Source organism: Procambarus clarkii, chromosome 29 (assembly GCF_040958095.1).
Source record: "Procambarus clarkii isolate CNS0578487 chromosome 29, FALCON_Pclarkii_2.0, whole genome shotgun sequence".
Lineage (NCBI taxonomy): Eukaryota > Metazoa > Arthropoda > Malacostraca > Decapoda > Cambaridae > Procambarus > Procambarus clarkii.
In genome coordinates, this window is record NC_091178.1 from 918662 (window position 1) to 938264 (window position 19603).

At 48.3% G+C, this 19603-nt stretch overlaps 1 protein-coding gene across 33 annotated transcripts in view; it reads right to left on the reverse strand.

The window, feature by feature from the left end:
* The window catches only part of LOC123764935 (microtubule-associated protein futsch), a 229995-nt gene that overhangs the window by 132841 nt on the left and 77551 nt on the right, over positions 1–19603 (reverse strand). For 26 of the 33 annotated variants that reach the window (XM_069333230.1, XM_069333222.1, XM_069333231.1 and 23 more), the window contains 3 exons: positions 16343–16384; positions 11906–12036; positions 10853–10965 (listed from right to left, as the gene is read on the reverse strand). In XM_069333230.1, coding sequence (XP_069189331.1) covers positions 10853–10965; positions 11906–12036; positions 16343–16384 — 286 coding nt within the window. The remainder of the gene's footprint in view (positions 1–10852; positions 10966–11905; positions 12037–16342; positions 16385–19603) is intronic. The other 7 variants (XM_069333247.1, XM_069333245.1, XM_069333239.1 and 4 more) reach the window with 1 other exon arrangement.

A 19603-nucleotide genomic window follows, 5' to 3' on the forward strand; every position in this document is an offset into this window, starting at 1 on the left:
TCTCCCCAGGATCTCCCCATCCCCCAAGCCCTCCCTTCTCCCACATGCCCTCCCGTCTCTCCCACCCCCAAGCCCTCCATTCTCCCCCGCCCCCCCCTAAGCCCCCCACTCTCCCCCACCCCACCTAAGTTTTCCCCTCTCCACCACTCCCCTAAACCCTCCCCTCTTCCTCACCCACCTTAGCCTTCCTTCCCCCCCCCCCAAGCCCTCCCCCCTTTTATGCCGCCCCAAGCCCCCCATCTCCCAAAGCCTCTCCTCCCCCCATGCTCCCCCAACCCTCCCCCTCTCCCGCTCTCACTCTCCCCCTTAACCCTCCCCCTCTCCCGCTCTCACTCTCCCCCCCAACCCTCCCCCTCTCACTCTCCCCCCTACCCTCCCCCTCTCCACCACCCCCCAAGCCCTTCCTCCTCTACCAGTCTCCCCGTACCAGATCCTCCCAGCTCCCACTCACCCCAGATCCCACAGTTTTCCCCCAGAGGAGAAGCAGAAGAGAGTCAGTTTCAGGGCAATGTACTCGAACATAGATGGGATCACAAGCAAGACAAGTGAACTAAGGGAAAGAGCACAAGAAGTTAACCCAGATGTAATCGGACTCACGGAAACAAAACTCTCTGGAATCATAACGAATGCCATGTTTCCCCAGGAGTACACAGTAATAAGGAAATAGAGGGAAGGTAGGGGAGGAGGCAGAGTGGCCCTACTCATGAGAAAGGAATGGAGTTTTAAGGAGATGGTTATCCCAGGCTGTGAGGGGTTCAGAGACTACATAGCAGGCACCATGACAATGGGAGGACCAAGAATAGTAGTAGCAGTAATATACAACCCTCCACCAAATGACAGAAGACCCAGTCAAGAGTATGAAAACAACATGGCAGTTAACACTATAATTGAGAGGGCAGCCTCTGCTGCCTGTAGAAATAGATCCCACCTGCTCATCATGGGGGACTTCAATCATGGAAGGACTGACTGGGAGAACAAGAAACTGCATGGAGGCGAGGATACGTGAAGAGCCAAACTACTGGAGGTGGTGACTAGAAACTTTTTAACTCAGCATGTCAGAGAACCCACAAGGATGAGAGGAAATGATGAACCAGCGAGACTCGACCTGGTCTTCACTCTGAACGACGCCGACATAAGAGAAATCGGTTTTAAGGCCCCAGTAGGAATGAGCAACCACAGTGTACTGGTGTTTGAGTACCTGATTGAAGAAGGGGTTATTGAACTTGAGGAGGGATACCGAAACCAAAAGGTTAGCATACCTAAAGGGAAACTATGAGGAGATAAGACAATTCCTAACATAAATAGCATGGGAAACAGAGCTCAGGGGAAAGACGGTCCAAGATATGATGGACTACATCACGCAGAAGTGCAAGGACGTAGCAAACAAGTTTGTCCCAGTCCAAAAGGAAAACAGTGAAATGAAGATGAGAAACCCATGGTTTAATCAGAGATGTAGGCCAGCTAAGCAGCAAAGTAAAAGGGCATGGAGAAACTATAGGAATAACAGGACACTGGAGAGCAGAGAAAGATACCAGAATGCCAGAAATGAATATGTCAGGATGAGAAGAGAGGCAGAAAGACAATACGAAAATGACATCGCAAGCAAGGCAAAGACTCAGCCTAAATTGTTGCATAGCCACATCAGGAGAAAAACAACAGTAAAGGAACAGGTTATGAAATTAAGGATAGGGGCAGAAGGATTCACTACAAACGACAAGGAAGTGTGTGAGGAACTGAATAAGAAATTCCAAGAGGTCTTCACCTTAGAGCAAGGAGAAATCCCAGAGATAAGAGAGGGAATAGCTAACCAGGAACCACTGGAAGAGTTTGAGATTACCAGCGGGGAAGTAAGGGTTTACTAGAGTTGGATGTGACAAAGGCTATAGGCCCAGATGGAATCTCCCCTTAGATATTAAAGGAAGGAGCAGAAGAACTGTGTCTACCACTCTCCATAGTGTATAACAAATCTCTGGCAACAGGGGAACTGCCAGAAATTTGGAAAACAGCTAACGTAGTCCCGATATACAAGAAAGGGGATAGACAGGAGGCACTGAATTACAGACCAGTGTCCCTAACCTGCATACCATGCAAGCTGATGGAGAAGATTGTGCGAAGAAAGCTAGTGGAGCACCTGGAGCGAAAGAACTTTGTAACACAGCATCAACATGAATTCAGGGATGGCAGGTCCTGCCTCACAGGGTTACTTAAATTCTACGACCAGGCAACAAAAATAAGGCAAGAGAGAGAAGGGTGGGCAGACTGCATATTTTTGGATTGTCAGAAAGCCTTTGATACAGTGCCACACAAGAGGCTAGTGAAAAAGCTGGAGATGCAGGCTGGAGTGAAAGAGACGGTACTCCGTTGGATACAGGAGTACCTAAGCAACAGGAGACAACGAGTCAGTGTGAGGGGTGAGGTCTCAGATTGGCGAGACGTTACGAGTGGAGTCCCGCAGGGGTCAGTCCTTGGACCTATACTGTTTCTGATATATGTAAATGATCTCCAAGAGGGTATAGAATCGTTTCTCTCAATGTTTGCCGAGGATGCAAAAATTATGAGGAGGATTCAAACTGAGGACGATAGTAGGAGGCTACAAGATGACCTAGACAGACTGAGTGAATGGTCCAACAAATGGCTGTTGAAGTTCAACCCGTGTAAATGCAAAGTAATGAAACTAGGCAGTGGAAACAGGAGGCCAGACACAGGATACAGAATAGGAGATGAAGTACTTAATGAAACGGACAGAGAGAAAGATCTAGGAGTTGATATCACACCAAACCTGCCTCCTAAAGCCCACATAAAAAGAATAACGTCTGCGGCATATGCGAGGCTGGCTAACATCAGAACAGCGTTCAGGAACTTGTGTAAGGAATCATTCAGAATCTTGTACACCACATATGTAAGACTAATCCTGGAGTATGCGGCCCCAGCATGGAGCCCGTACCTTGTCAAGCACAAGACGAAGCTGGAAAAAGTCCAAAGGTATGCCACTAGACTAGTCCCAGAACTAAGAGGCATGAGTTACGAGGAAAGGCTGCGGGAAATGCACCTTACGACACTGGAAGACAGAAGAATAAGTGGAGACATGATCACAACCTACAAAATCCTCAGAGGAATCGACCGGGTAAACAAGGATAAACTATTCAACACTGGTGGTACGCGAACAAGGGGACACAGGTGGAAACTGAATACCCACATGAGCCACAGAGACGTTAGAAGGAACTTTTTCAGTGTCAGAGTAGTTAACGGATGGAATGCACTAGGCAGTGATGTGGTGGAGGCTGACTCTATACACAGTTTCAAATGTAGATATGATAGAGCCCAGTAGGCTCAGGAATCTGTACACCAGTTGATTGACAGTTGAGAGGCGGGACCAAAGAGCCAAAGCTCAACACCCGCAAGCACAAATAGGTGAGTACACACGAAGCAATGACCATAAGTCCTGCTGGCCCGGCGACGTAAATTTAATCTACAGGCATTTGTTTTTACTCGGGTGTGTGTCACTCCTGTGTTGTGCAACGGCTCTAAGACCTTCCCTGAACATTTCCCTCGAGGAATACAATAAATGCACCTATATATACACAGAATATGCACACGGCACTAAAATAAATTAATGTTTAATTTACAATTAGCAATAACGTTTATAATTAGCTTGTTATGGACTAAAGGTTTGGCACAACAGTTTCAGTAACTGGAGCACCAAGTTGTAAAAGATAGCGAGCGACTACAGAATTTATATGAAAACGTCGTTAACAAACGTATGCAGATTTCCACACGAGAGAGTGGATGGAAGGCTCGACCCAAGACGAACACTCCACCACGAGTACAAAACACGTATAGTACAAACTGTGCATGTACACCCGAGTGTTCAGGCGACGAACACGCGCTCACCAGACGGGCGACTGTGGGTGTACACCATGTTAGTATACAGGTGTTGGTGTGGTGGACCTCCAGCGCCCTCTCTCGACACACCAGTCAACCTCCACACCCAGCAGGAGGCACCACTGCTCCTCGCCTCACACACGTGATGACAGCACGAGGCGGCGCAGGCCAGGCCCCGGAGCACGCGCCTCCCGCCCCTCCCCCTTACACACGCTGCCATCCCGCCCAAAACACACGCCACAAGCTGCCATCCCGCCCAAAACACACGCCACAAGCTGCCATCCCTCCCTCACACACGCCACAAGCTGCCATCCCTCCCTCACACACGCCACAAGCTGCCATCCCTCCCTCACACACGCCACACGCTGCCATCCCTCCTCTACACACGCCACACGCTGCCATCCCTCCCCCACACACGCCACACGCTGCCATCCCTCCCCCACACACGCCACACGCTGCCATCCCTCCACCACACACACCACACGCTGCCATCCCTCCACCACACACACCACACGCTGCCATCCCTCCCTCACACACCACACGCTGCCATCCCTCCCTCACACACACCACATGCTGCCATCCCTCCCTCACACACACCACACGCTGCCATCCCTCCACCACACACGCCACACGCTGCCATCCCTCCACCACACACGCCACACGCTGCCATCCCTCCCTCACACACGCCACACGCTGCCATCCCTCCCCCACACACGCCACACGCTGCCATCCCTCCCCCACACACGCCACACGCTGCCATCCCTCCACCACACACACCACACGCTGCCATCCCTCCCCCACACACACCACACGCTGCCATCCCTCCCCCACACACGCCACACGCTGCCATCCCTCCACCACACACGCCACACGCTGCCATCCCTCCCTCACACACGCCACACGCTGCCATCCCTCCACCACACACGCCACACGCTGCCATCCCTCCCCCACACACACCACACGCTGCCATCCCTCCCTCACACACGCCACACGCTGCCATCCGTCCACCACACACGCTGCCATCCCTCCCCCACACACGCCACACGCTGCCATCCCTCCACCACACACACCACACGCTGCCATCCCTCCCCCACACACACCACACGCTGCCATCCCTCCACCACACACACCACACGCTGCCATCCCTCCACCACACACACCACACGCTGCCATCCCTCCCCCACACACACCACACGCTGCCATCCCTCCACCACACACGCTACACGCTGCCATCCCTCCACCACACACGCCACACGCTGCCATCCCTCCACCACACACGTCACACGCTGCCATCCCTCCCCCACACACGTCACACGCTGCCATCCCTCCACCACACACGCCACACGCTGCCATCCCTCCCTCACACACACCACACGCTGCCATCCCTCCCTCACACACACCACACGCTGCCATCCCTCTACCACACACGCCACACGCTGCCATCCCTCCACCACACACACCACACGCTGCCATCCCTCCCTCACACACACCACACGCTGCCATCCCTCCACCACACACGCCACACGCTGCCATCCCTGCACCACACACACCACACGCTGCCATCCCTCCCTCACACACGCCACACGCTGCCATCCCTCCCTCACACACGTCACACGCTGCCATCCCTCCCTCACACACGTCACACGCTGCCATCCCTCCACCACACACGCCACACGCTGCCATCCCTCCACCACACACACCACACGCTGCCATCCCTCCCCCACACACACCACACGCTGCCATCCCTCCCCCACACACACCACACGCTGCCATCCCTCCCCCACACACACCACACGCTGCCATCCCTCCACCACACACACCACACGCTGCCATCCCTCCACCACACACACCACACGCTGCCATCCCTCCCTCACACACACCACACGCTGCCATCCCTCCCCCACACACACCACACGCTGCCATCCCTCCCTCACACACGCCACACGCTGCCATCCCTCCCTCACACACGTCACACGCTGCCATCCCTCCCCCACACACACCACACGCTGCCATCCCTCCCTCACACACACCACACGCTGCCATCCCTCCCTCACACACACCACACGCTGCCATCCCTCCCCCACACACACCACACGCTGCCATCCCTCCACCACACACACCACACGCTGCCATCCCTCCACCACACACACCACACGCTGCCATCCCTCCACCACACACACCACACGCTGCCATCCCCCTAACATCCCCCCCCCACACGGTCGCATGACTTGAAATATTATTATTACTCTTTGTTATTATATCTAATCTTATCATCGCTCCAGATATAATCATTTATAGTTTTTTGTGATTTAATCTTCAATGAGATTTTCCTTCGTGGTTCTGAACTGGGAGTCTAATACCAACTGCATCAGAGGCTGTTCAGACCCACGAAATGGCTTGAACACCCTAGAAGAGAATTTAGGTCAAAGTAAGTAAGTAACTAATTGGTGAGCGTGACCTTTGACTGTGACCTTCCCCCCCCCCCCCCCCCCCCCGCGGGGTGGAGGGCAGCGTCTGTCCGCGGGACGCAACTCTCATCATCCTAGATTACCTTAAGCTGCCAACCTCACCAACACCAACATGGCAGCCCTGGTAAACTACCACCTCCTGCACCGGTAAACCTTAAACACTCACACCGGTAAACCTTAAACACCCACACTGGTAAACTTTAAACACCCACACTGGTAAACCTTAAACACCCACACTGGTAAACCTTAAACACCCGCACTGGTAAACCTTAAACACCCGCACTGGTAAACCTTAAACACCCGCACTGGTAAACCTTAAACACCCGCACTGGTAAACCTTAAACACCCACACTGGTAAACCTTAAACACCCACACTGGTAAACCTTAAACACCCGCACTGGTAAACCTTAAACACCCGCACTGGTAAACCTTAAACACCCACACTGGTAAACCTTAAACACCCGCACTGGTAAACCTTAAACACCCGCACTGGTAAACCTTAAACACCCGCACTGGTAAACCTTAAACACTAACACTGGTAAACCTTAAACAGTCGCACTGGTAAACCTTAAACACCTGCACTGGAAAACCTTAAACACCTACACTGGAAAAACTTAAACACCCGCACTGGTAAACCTTAAACACTCACACTGGTAAACCTTAAACAGTCGCACTGGTAAACCTTAAACACCTGCACTGGAAAACCTTAAACACCCACACTGGTAAACCTTAAACACCCGCACTGGTAAACCTTAAACACCCGCACTGGTAAACCTTAAACACCCACACTGGTAAACCTTAAACACCCGCACTGGTAAACCTTAAACACCCGCACTGGTAAACCTTAAACACCCACACTGGTAAACCTTAAACACCCACACTGGTAAACCTTAAACACCCACACCGGTAAACCTTAAACACTCACACTGGTAAACCTTAAACACCCACACTGGTAAACCTTAAACACCCGCACTGGTAAACCTTAAACACCCACACCGGTAAACCTTAAACACCCACACTGGTAAACCTTAAACACCCGCACTGGTAAACCTTAAACACCCGCACTGGTAAACCTTAAACACCCACACTGGTAAACCCTGAGAATACTCCATCATATCACAAAAACACAATATACCCCAAGACAACACAAGAGGAACGCCACCCCCCCCCCCCCCCCTCACACACCATAAAAGGAACCATGTTCTGGACATCACTACACAGTTTTCCAGTTTACTTGAGTTAATTATGCACCAGACCTATATATACAACCTGAGGACAATAATACACCAGGAGTTCCAATACAACCTGGTCGAACTGCGACACTATACACCACCCTGAGGGTAACCCAGGTTCACTATACAAGCCTAGAGCACCAACCTTCACCTCTCCTTCACACACCGCCCTGCACAGTACCCCGCCGTGCACAGTAACCCACCGTGCACAGTAACCCACCGTGCACAGTAACCCACCATCACAGTACCCCACACAAGACCTGCAGTACATTCCGTGCCACAGGTCTCATGACCTGCACCCACACACACACACAGACAGACGCACGCGTGCCCATGCGACAAACACACACATCAACACGACGAGGATCATAATTCCAAAAACTGGATAATATTGAAACAGAAAATTCACAATCAGCAAAAACCGGAAGGAATCAACTGAGACACGCGACCCCATGTTGTGTACCGCACTGTCTCATGCCCCCGCACTCCACCCCACCACCACCACCACCACCACCATGGTCCACCACCACCACCATGGTCCACCACCACCACACCACCAGGTGCCCACCATGGTGCACCACGACCACTACCCCACAACCATGCCAGCCAGGGGGCCAGGTTGACTTGTGAGAGCTTGGTCCAACAGGCTGTGGCTTCGAATTGTCCGTAGGCCACATCCATTACACCCCGGAGGTACTGTGCACCAGTCAAGAGTGCATACGTCCACTTACATGTGCACGGTCACTCACAGTGTGACAGTGACTCTGTCTCTTCAATTTCTAGTGTGTGGTTTGGTCAACACCTCTAGTATCTTTAGTGATGCACTAAGCGAGAGCAGGATGACCAAACACCACATCAGAAAATGAAGAAACGGCGACGTTTCCGTCTGTCCAAGACCATTATTCAATCGGTCCACGACAGACCAAAATGTCGTTGTTTCTTCATTTTTCTGATGTGTGTTTTGGTCATGATATCTTCACACACGTTGTGACTCATGCGTAAGCGACGGCAGTTACCTGGCAACTGGAAGACGGCCAATATGGTACCAATATATATATAAATATAAGAAAGGGAACAGGACGGAGGCGCTCGCATACAGGCAAGTGTCATTGTCAAACATCCCCAACAGAGTAAACATCTAGACAGAATTATGTTTGTAAGAAAAGCATCAACACGGCTTTAAGGATGGGAAACCGTGCCTAATGAACCTACGGCATACTGACGAAAATAAACAAGGCAGTAGAGAATACAAAAACAAAATAAGGTGGACGCTCCAGACACACAAGCGTCATACAGATGTGTAGAAGTATTTTTTCGGGTTAGTAGCAAGAAATTTAAATAAATGAGAAGGTAGTAGAAGCCACCTCAATCCAAAATGTCAAAGTACTTAAGATCGGCGAAATTTCAATCAGGATTGATCGCATTAGACGTCTTGGGGCACAATTATGTAGGTCCATACACTCACAGGATAGATGCAGCGTCACATTTTACACACTGCGCACCACCACCACCACATCTGGATCTGGATGTTAGAAAGGCGGTTGGTCCAGATGGGATCTCACCATGGGTACTGAAAGAGTGTGCAGAGGCACTTTGCTTGCCACTCTCCATAGTGTATAGTAAATCACTAGAGACGGGAGACCTACCAGAAATATGGAAGACGGCGAATGTGGTCCCAATATACAAAAAGGGCGACAGACAAGAGGCACTGAACTACAGGCCAGTGTCCTTGACTTGTATACCATGCAAGGTAATGGAGAAGATCGTGAGAAAAAACCTGGTAACACATCTGGAGAGAAGGGACTTCGTGACAAATCGCCAACATGGATTCAGGGAGGGTAAATCTTGCCTTACAGGCTTGATAGAATTCTACGATCAGGTGACACAGATTAAGCAAGAAAGAGAGGGCTGGGCGGACTGCATTTTCTTGGATTGTCGGAAAGCCTTTGACACAGTACCGCATAAGAGGCTGGTACATAAGCTGGAGAGACAGGCAGGTGTAGCTGGTAAGGTGCTCCAGTGGATAAGGGAGTATCTAAGCAATAGGAAGCAGAGAGTTACGGTGAGGGGTGAGACCTCCGATTGGCGTGAAGTCACCAGTGGAGTCCCACAGGGCTCTGTACTCGGTCCTATCTTGTTTCTGATATATGTAAAAAATCTCCCGGAGGGTATCGATTCATTTCTCTCAATGTTTGCGGACGATGCTAAAATTATGAGAAGGATTAAAACAGAAGAGGACTGTTTGAGGCTTCAAGAAGACCTAGACAAGCTGAAGGAATGGTCGAACAAATGGTTGTTAGAGTTTAACCCAACCAAATGTAATGTAATGAAGATAGGTGTAGGGAGCAGGAGGCCAGATACAAGGTATCATCTGGGAGAGGAAATTCTTCAGGAGTCAGAGAAGGAAAAAGACTTGGGGGTTGATATCACGCCAGACCTGTCTCCTGCAGCACATATCAAGCGGATAACATCAGCGGCATATGCCAGGCTGGCCAACATACGAACGGCATTCAGAAACTTGTGTAAAGAATCATTCAGAACTTTGTATACCACATATGTCAGGCCAATCCTGGAGTATGCAGCCCCAGCATGGAGTCCATATCTAGTCAAGGATAAGACTAAACTGGAAAAGGTTCAAAGGTTTGCCACCAGACTAGTACCCGAGCTGAGAGGTATGAGCTACGAGGAGAGACTACGGGAATTAAACCTCACTTCGCTGGAAGACAGAAGAGTTAGGGGGGACATGATCACCACATTCAAGATTCTGAAGGGGATTGATAGGGTAGATAAAGACAGTCTATTTAACACAAGGGGAACACGCACAAGGGGACACAGGTGGAAACTGAGTGCCCAAATGAGCCACAGAGATATTAGAAAGAACTTTTTTAGTGTCAGAGTGGTTGACAAATGGAATGCATTAGAGGGTGATGTGGTGGAGGCTCACTCCATACACAGTTTCAAGTGTAGATATGACAGAGCCCGATAGGCTCAGGAATCTGTACACCTGTTGATTGACGGTTGAGAGGCGGGACCAAAGAGCCAGAGCTCAACCCCCGCAAACACAACTAGGTGAGTACAACTAGGTGAGTACATGATGCACTCAAACCATTCACAAACACTTGTGGTACACAGTCACATACGGTACACAGATAACGACTCATGTACCCCAAAACTTTCTAAGGAGCGACGATATGGCAAGTTTATATATACACACACACATACACATACAAACACATACACACACACGGATAGAGAGAGTAGGGTACTTACATCGTTCCTTGCGTGCCTCGTCGGGGTCCTCGATGACAGCCTTGGGGCGGAAGAGGTCCTTGAAGTGAGGCTTGCAGTAGAGTACGCCCTCGTGGCTCTGGTACGTCTCCAACCTGTCGGGGGACAACAACGTCACTCACGCGGCTCCTTAACACAATACTCAGTGCTCCAGCTGGTGACTCGTACTCTTGGACAGGTCACCGAGTCCGCCACTACTGATACTTGGCCGTGTTAACTTAAAAAGGCTGAACACAGCCACTTACGCTAAGGCTCATTATCACCACAACACAATGTTGATTGATCATTATCGTTCAATCTGATCGCTACTTACTATACTTAGGCTAATCACCTGCTTATATGTAATTAACTATCATTATATACAACCGTGTTTGATCAGGGTCCTCTGAGGAGCATATTGACTTCCTGGGGCATGTGGCGGTGACCTCGTCCCTCCTGCACTCCATCTCTAAGGACGCCTCCACACCACCGTGTGGGGTGGTCCGCGGGCCTACAAATCCACTACAGCCTGGTTGGTCCGGCACTTCTAACAAGAACTTATCTAAGTGCCTCTTAAATACATCCACCTTTGTTCCGGCAATATTTGTAGTGCTTGCTGCGAGGGTGTTGAACAGCCGAGGACCTCTGATGTTAAGACAGTGCTCTCTGATTGTACCTATGGCACCCCTACTGCATTTCTATTCTGCATTTCCTTCCGTTTGTTCCATTATCTTTGGAACTTATTGGTTAAAGTTACTGGAGGCTGGTTAAACATAACAATTTGTCATCCACACTTCTGTGGAATAAACATTCCCTTCACCTGGGCTCTCGGAGACTCGAACCGCGGAGCTTCAGTAGTAGTGATGGAAAGTCGAAAATTGCAGCATGGTAGGAGAAGTTGCCTCTGGCATCTTTCCTTATTACCACTTTATTATTATTATTATTATTATTTATTATTATTTATTATTATTATTCCTTATTACTATTGTGTGTGTGTGTGTGTGAGAGAGTACACAAGTGTGGTGAGAGAGTTAGTTGACTGGAAGGTATACCCACGTGAGGAGGGAGTTACACTCCTTGCAGCGGAAGCAATTCTTGTGCCAGGACGCCTTCTCGGCCACGATCTTCTCCATCTGGAACACCTGCTTCCCGCACATCTTGCACTCGCTCGACACCTGCGACGCTTGCTGCTGGGAGACACCCACACAAATATTACACACCTCAACATTCAATAATATTTTCCCCCTCACCTCACTACATTTGTGCATGTCCTATATACCTGTTCTTGGCCTGTATTACCCTTCACCTAAGTTATTACAGCCTTATATGTCAAAGATTAAGAGCAGTAAATAACTAAAATAACAAATTTTAAACCGTAGACGATCCCTCCATATTTATGTACAAAAGTTAATTGATTTTGTAGCAAAAGTGACAATAGCCTCGGAGTAAAAAGAAAGCAGATTATATATTAGAGACAATGGTGAGTATTGGTAAGGGAGAGCAGAGATGGGGCAGGACGCATCACGCGTCTCACTTGTCTGGTGACAACCACCCGCCCTCACCTAATACACACCCCCTTCCCAGCTGATATTTTGTATTGTTAAAACTGCATGACTAGGTTACCTTGGGTTTGGCTACTTGAGGTTCTTAGGTTGGGTTGGGTTAGGTTTAATTAGGCTACACTAGGTTAGGCTAGGTTGGATCGCTTTAGGTTCGTTTTGATACAAAGAAAAATTAGCTGGGAATAGTATTGCGCAAGAAATCATGAGTATTTCATCATATTTTTCATGATGAGAGAGGGCGTGGGCAGCTTTGAGACGTGGCGCAAGTGTCACGTGAACCCAAGCAGCAGCACGGAATGAATGTATGGACGAGATATATTAAAGGATTAATATGAAGGCAAAACAAATAGGTAAGAAATGGTAAATTAAAAAGTACTGAAAGTAGGAACCACACAGCCAACACATAATATTAGAAAGAATAATTTAATAATAGCCTATGATATTGTAAAAATCGAAAACAAAAACAGATTGAAAAGCGAAAGAAAGAAGGTAGTGATAGACAAGAAGCACATGATATCGGCAATGAACGAAAAATATATCATTATATATAAATTACAATATATATACAGTACTAAAAATGGCATTGAATAAGAGATGGGGAAGTAAAGAGTAAGATTTTCCTTCCCCATGCTGAGGGATGTATGAACACGGAAGACTATAACGAAGACGAGGAAGGAAGATCTTGATTAATAAGAATAAGAAAGAAGAGAGCGAGGCAGAGAAGCGCAAACAGTTTGAAACACACAACAAGGGTGGAACAAAGAGGGTGTTGAAGGTCTCAACAAATCCTTCATTAAGTAATGGTAATGTCTTCTCACATACATAATAACATAGGGTAACAATTCACACGTGTGTGTGTGTGTGTGTGTAGAAATACTTCCTTACTGTACTACATCAATACAATGGGCGCCGGTTTGCTGTTATAATACCGGTGACAACATTCCAGTCCCGTAAGAATAAGTGACTAGCTTATTCAGGGTAACCCGACACACATTAAAAAAAATAAGAGATAATAATAAGTTTAACTGATGAAATATGTGATGAGAGGGCGGGAAAAGAATGAAAAGATTTGTAAGATATAACAAGAATGCAGAGGTTCGCTGCCAAATATATATAAATCTAGTTAAAACAGGCACTGTTGATTTGGTGCTCAAACATGTATGTTGGGGCAGACGTTTTGCAGAGTTCTTGCACCTCAGTAATCTTCATTTGAAACTTTCAGTCCAGAGTTTCGTGCACGCGGGAGCAAGTACACATCCTGGGCCCATTGTTTAAGGATACCGATTAATGCTGGAGTTTGCATCCCAGCTTTTCATCAGGTGCATGGGCCACCAGATATCCTAGCCTCATTGGTTTTTATGTTAAAGACTACCTGTGGATTAAAATACTTGTCGAGATGTGTTATGAAACACGTGGTACCCATTTGGAGAAGTCTTAGATTTAATTGAAAAGCTCATCGGAGCTACTAAATTGGAGGCGAGTGGGAGAGGAGAGAGCGGGAAGGAGTGAGGACACAATGTAAACACAAGATGGAGGCTGACAGCCAGGTGTGTGGAGGAGGTGAATGACCAGAAGACTTCAGTGCTTACGAGAGACCTGCACTGCCACCTGAGCACGTTAAGAGATCTGAAAGAACCAGGTACTAAAAGGAAGAAGGCAAGAGCCGCGCGACCTAAAAAGGAGAGATCTCGCTCCGGGAGACTACTAGGCTTACAGGCACTCCCCTCCCGTCTCCCCTCTGGGGAGAGGGACCAAACTACAATAATGGAGGGAAAGCTGTAGGGGTAGAAATAGCCTAAGCTACTCTAGCCCTTTGAGATGTATTTTATTGCCTCAATAAACGTAATTGAACTTGATTCGGTAGCCCGTCCGCCTAAGGTTTCCCAACGTCAAAAACTCGTACTAAAGTGCCCTTATCCTAACCTACCAGAGGACCCAAAATAAAAAACGAGACAGTATGACATTTTTGCGAGCCGCTACCATTTTCTAGTACTTTTTTTTAACCTTAGGTAGAGTATACGGCAAAATGCGACGTTCTATTAGGACGGGTTGGGACTCTGTGGCACTAATGGAGGGAGGGAGAGGTAAGGGTAATGGTCATTACCGCTCGGTGACACACCGCCACACCCCTCCCTCTCCCCCACCATCCCCAACACTCTCTCAGGCAACCTGCCAGAAAATCATTGATACTGCCTCTTGAAGAAATTTAATATACATTTATATCCAAAATACTGGAAAAGTAGAACTTGTGTTATCCCTCACTATCAAGTTCGTTGAAAAAAAAGAGCAATCTCTCACTCAAATGTGAGGAAATGATAACATTACAATTCACAAACCAATAAAGATCACCTTCCACTGGTGCCAGCCCAAACTCAAGGCATCCACTACAATCACAATGAAACTAGCAAACACAGCTGAGATTTATTTGTTGATTTAGTTATTTATATAAGAGTTCTTACACTCGTGTCCAGCCACCAGCACGCATAGCATTTCGGGCAGGTCCTTAATCCTAATTTTTCCCGGAATACGACCCGCCAGATTGTTTAACAACCAGGTAGCCACACTTCCGTGGAAATAAACATTCCATTCCCCTGGACTGTATGGGTCTCGAACCCTGGACCCCTCGCGTGTGAGGCCATAGCTCATAATAGAGCCACGGCCTCACACGCGTGGAGTCCACGGTTCGAGACCATACAAACCAGGTGAATGGAACCAGGTACCCATTCACTGCTGGGTGAACAGCGACTACAGTTAAGGACTGGTGCCCAGTCAATCCTCCCCGGCCAGGATACGAACCCAGGCCAGCATGCAGAGTGCCGAGCGAGTGTTTTACCCTTGCGCCACGGGGTCTGCATTGCGGAGATAGATTGGTTGCTGATGAGACGAGTAATTATCAAAAGAAAGTACTAAACCAGTACAGTACGAGTATACACACTCTCTATGTTACAGAGTACTCAAGAGCTCCTAGATATAATTCCGGATGCCGGTACGAGAGTAGAAGACCCAACATGAGCGACGTCTAAGAACTCATGCACCGAGGATATATATACTGGAGGGCCACGTGGAGCACAGGAACAGTGGGGAAAAGCAAAACTTCAGATCATCCTGAAAATTCGGATATTTTACTAGATGAGTGACTTAAAGGAACAATGCATCTCCGACACACGACCTAGCAGGAGAGGTGCCACAATTCCGGCGACAGGTCACGCACGACGACACTTGTCGCTGGCGACGGCCAACCATCCATCTCTCCAGCGGGTCACTGTATGAACGACAGTATAAATCCGAGAAAGGGATTGACTTCAAGGATATGGGAGAGGTACGGAACGGCTTCTTCAGCAGCGACATATCTGATAGATTATTGGTGGCAACACCTATGTGACTGGAAATTCAGTACAACAGTTTTCAGGCTAGTTATATTCGCACATCTGGAAACTGAATCTTCAAGATTTTTTTTAATTAAGATGCCTTTGCATACTTTTGACAATATATTATGAAATAATAGCAGCAACGAAGGCAAGAGACGATGCATAAACAGATGGATGGAAGGAGAGGAGGAGGGGGGGGGGAAGGTCTGGGGGAATGTTGGGATGACAATGTGACTGTTGAATGTCTTGAACACACCGTCTTGGGAGAACACATCGTCACCACTAAGGCAAAGAGAGAACATTAGCATAAGAATACCCACGCACAAATAGAGCTTGAAATAGAGGTAGAACCAAAGGCAAATGTAGAACCCTAGGCAGATTTCAGAGCTTGGCGTAGAGTTTGAGACATAAATATAGCCTGAGGTTGAGCTAAAGGTTCAGTACAAGGTGGAAGTACAGCCTGCAGTAGAAGTAGAGGTAGAGTCTGCAGTAGAAGTAGAAGTAGAAGTAGAAGTAGAGCCTGCAGTAGAGACAGAGAGCAGTAGACGACTCGTGCTACTTACGTTGTCGTGGAGGTGGAGGAGAGAGTAGAGGGGGTAAGGGTCCTGTACCACCACCAGAGGTCCAGCAGGGAGCACAGGCCGGCCAGCGTGTGCACACAGTTGATGACGCACCGAACATGCAAGTTGTGCAATCGTTAAATCAGTGCACACACACACACACGCAGGTGAGAGAAGCACACAGTCAGTGTGCGTACACACAAACGTAACCAATACATGTACATGTGGTCGTGTAGTTCGTGCACATGAGCAAGTGGTCATGGGTGTATATAAACTATACATGCATGTCGTGCACACAGGTCAGCACGTTAAAAGCACAACACCACAGGCAAATGGTATACATGCTCTCACACACACACACACACACACACACACACACACACACACACACACACACACACACACACACACACACACACACACACACACACACACACACACACACAGCAAGCTGCAGGTAGGAGTAGGCACGTGAATAGAGGCACGCGATGCATAGGTCCCATTATTGAAGCAGAGAAACAGGTGTAGAGAGAAGATAGCTTATATAGATAACCAAAGTGTATCCGTCAGCTGCGCAGTTATAATCATAAGTAAACAGTAGAAGTAAACAGAAATGTACTTTTCAAATCCAAAGAAAAAGAAAACAGAAATGTATTAAAAAAAAGGAAGCGTCATTTTCAGTGTTTCAGGAGGAAGCATGGAAGGAGAGTGAGTTTATCAAGAGGTCCGGGAGGAGTCCAGTCATACACCATGACTGGCAGTAGGTGAGAGGGGGACTAGAGGGAAGGGCGGCCCTACTACCTAGGAGGTAGGAGGGTCCTCCTACCTAGCAGCTGGCAGTCGTCATATTAACCAGGGATACAGTGTGTCCACTCACACGAAGAAGTGGTCATCTTCGCTGCCCTGAACAACCACCTCCACCTATAACTATTAACGGGTTACCATTACAGAAACGACCACCTGTGTTACATCACCCCACTTGGTCGTGTTAACTTATGTGCACCTGCCCGTCCCCTCCCCCACCACAAGGCCTCCCCACACTTAGGCCACCCAGCACGTGGTTCACGGTCAATGACTTCACGTGATTCGGAGCCAAGTGACCTCACGTGACCCAGGGTCAAGTGACCTCACGTGACCCAGGGTCGTTAAGTCACGTGACCCTCATATTAACAAGTAGCACGACTCATAAACTAAACAATTGAACACAAATGTTATCCAGTAAGCGTGGTGCTAAGTGTTGACGCGCCACAGTGTGAGCTTGACGCGTCACTGCTCCATAACCCACACCATGTACCATTCACCTGGGCTCCAGGAGACTCGAACCGCGGACCCCACGCGTGTCAGGTCGAAGTTTTACCGACCGAGCTATTGAGTAGTCTTTAAAACGGAAAGTTTCCAGTAGCAGCAACCTGCTGCCACACTGAAATTTTCGATTTTCTCCTGACTGCTACTGAACCTCAGAGGAATTGGTAATCCAGGCCCACGACATTAAGACTACTCAGTAGCTCGGGCGATAGAACTTCGGCCTCACACGCGGGGGGTCCACGGTTCGAGTCTCCTAGAGCCCAGGCGAATTGAATAATTATATCCACGGAAGAGTGGCTGACAATATAGCAGCCCATATGCATGTTATTACCGTATATGATGATCAGTAATGTGAGTGTGACTCGTGCTTATATCAGTACAGTGTAAGAGACGTTGACCACGCTGCCCGAGCAAGGTCAGTGTAGAGTGCGTGTTGGTGCACCATATATGGTCAATACAAGCAAGTACTCCACGGTGCGTAATTACTATGGTGACTACCAACGGTGCGTTCAACGGCTAGTTAGAGAGTGCGGTGGTGCACAGTACAGGTGGTGACGTTAATTACTGAACAGGTGCGTGTACAACGGTACTGACAGGTACTAGGGAATGAGCGTGCTCAGTGAGGGAGCGGGTGAGGTGCTGGACCAGGTCATGGACCAGGTGCTGGTCCAGGTGCTGGCCACAACTGGACCAGGAGCCCCAACACCGGCTCCCTCTAATTTCCCAAAGCTACTCAAAGCAACCCAAAACTAGCCAAATCTTCCTAGCACTACGTAAACAATGAACAAATATGACACACTATAATGTTGGTGCTGAAATGTTGATCATGACAAAAACATATCTTTACTCTGAAATAATATCATTTAAAATATATAATATCAGAGTAAAAATATGTATTTTCATGTTCACCATTCAGCACCAACATTATAGTGAGTAAATATGTCATATTTCTTTATTACTTTACGTAATACCAAGAAGCTCTGGGTAGTTTTGGGTATTTAGAGGGCGTGACCACACCTGGTTAGGGCGAGGAACCCGCAGGTGCCCCGCCCACCGCCCACATACCTTTAAACAACTCCAACATTCTTCCCCTGACATTTTGAGCGTTAACTGGCCAGATAACACTGCCAGACTTAACGAGGCGACGCAGCTATAAACACCACCACGTTTAACACAACAATAATGGAACACCAAAAAATTAGGTTACCATTATGTTTAAAATTTGAGCTAAAGTTTCATGATGATTGTGGACAGTATTTATCATGCGGTTACACACTGTATGAGGGAATATTGTAGGGAATTATATTAAAGTGCGAGGGGGGTGGGGGGGGGGCCGGGGTGACCGCTCCACCAAGCTGTAGTGTCTCGGCCAAAATATAGTTCTATACATTTTGTGATTGTTGGCGCCGCTAGTTTATTGTGCACTCCATACTCGTCGTGTGAGCGGTGGTCATACAGAGTGGACATAATACCCGGCTGTGATGTACCTTTCGCAGTAACTCCTGAAACACCTGCGTCGCCATGTACACCTTCATCTGTGCCGGGGGCCACAAACAATGGGATTAATTATCTGTAAACTAAAGCACACACACACACACACGCACATACGCACGCACACACACAGGCCAGTTTCCCTAACTTGTATACCATGCAAGGTGATGGAGAAGATCGTGAGGAAAAGGTTCCTAGAACATCGGGAGAGGAGCTTCGTCACGCACCAACATGGGTTCAGGGACGGTAAATCATTCCTCACAGGCTTAATAGAAGTCTATGACCAGGCGACAAAAATTAGGCATGAAAGAGAAGGGTGGGCAGACTGCATTTTCTTAGACTGTCAGAAAGTCTTTGACACAGTACCCCCATACAGACTTACAAGCGTAGGAGCAACAGGCAGGAGTAAAAGGTAAGGTGATCCAGTGCATAAGGCAGGGTCTAATTAACAGGAAACAGCGAGTAACT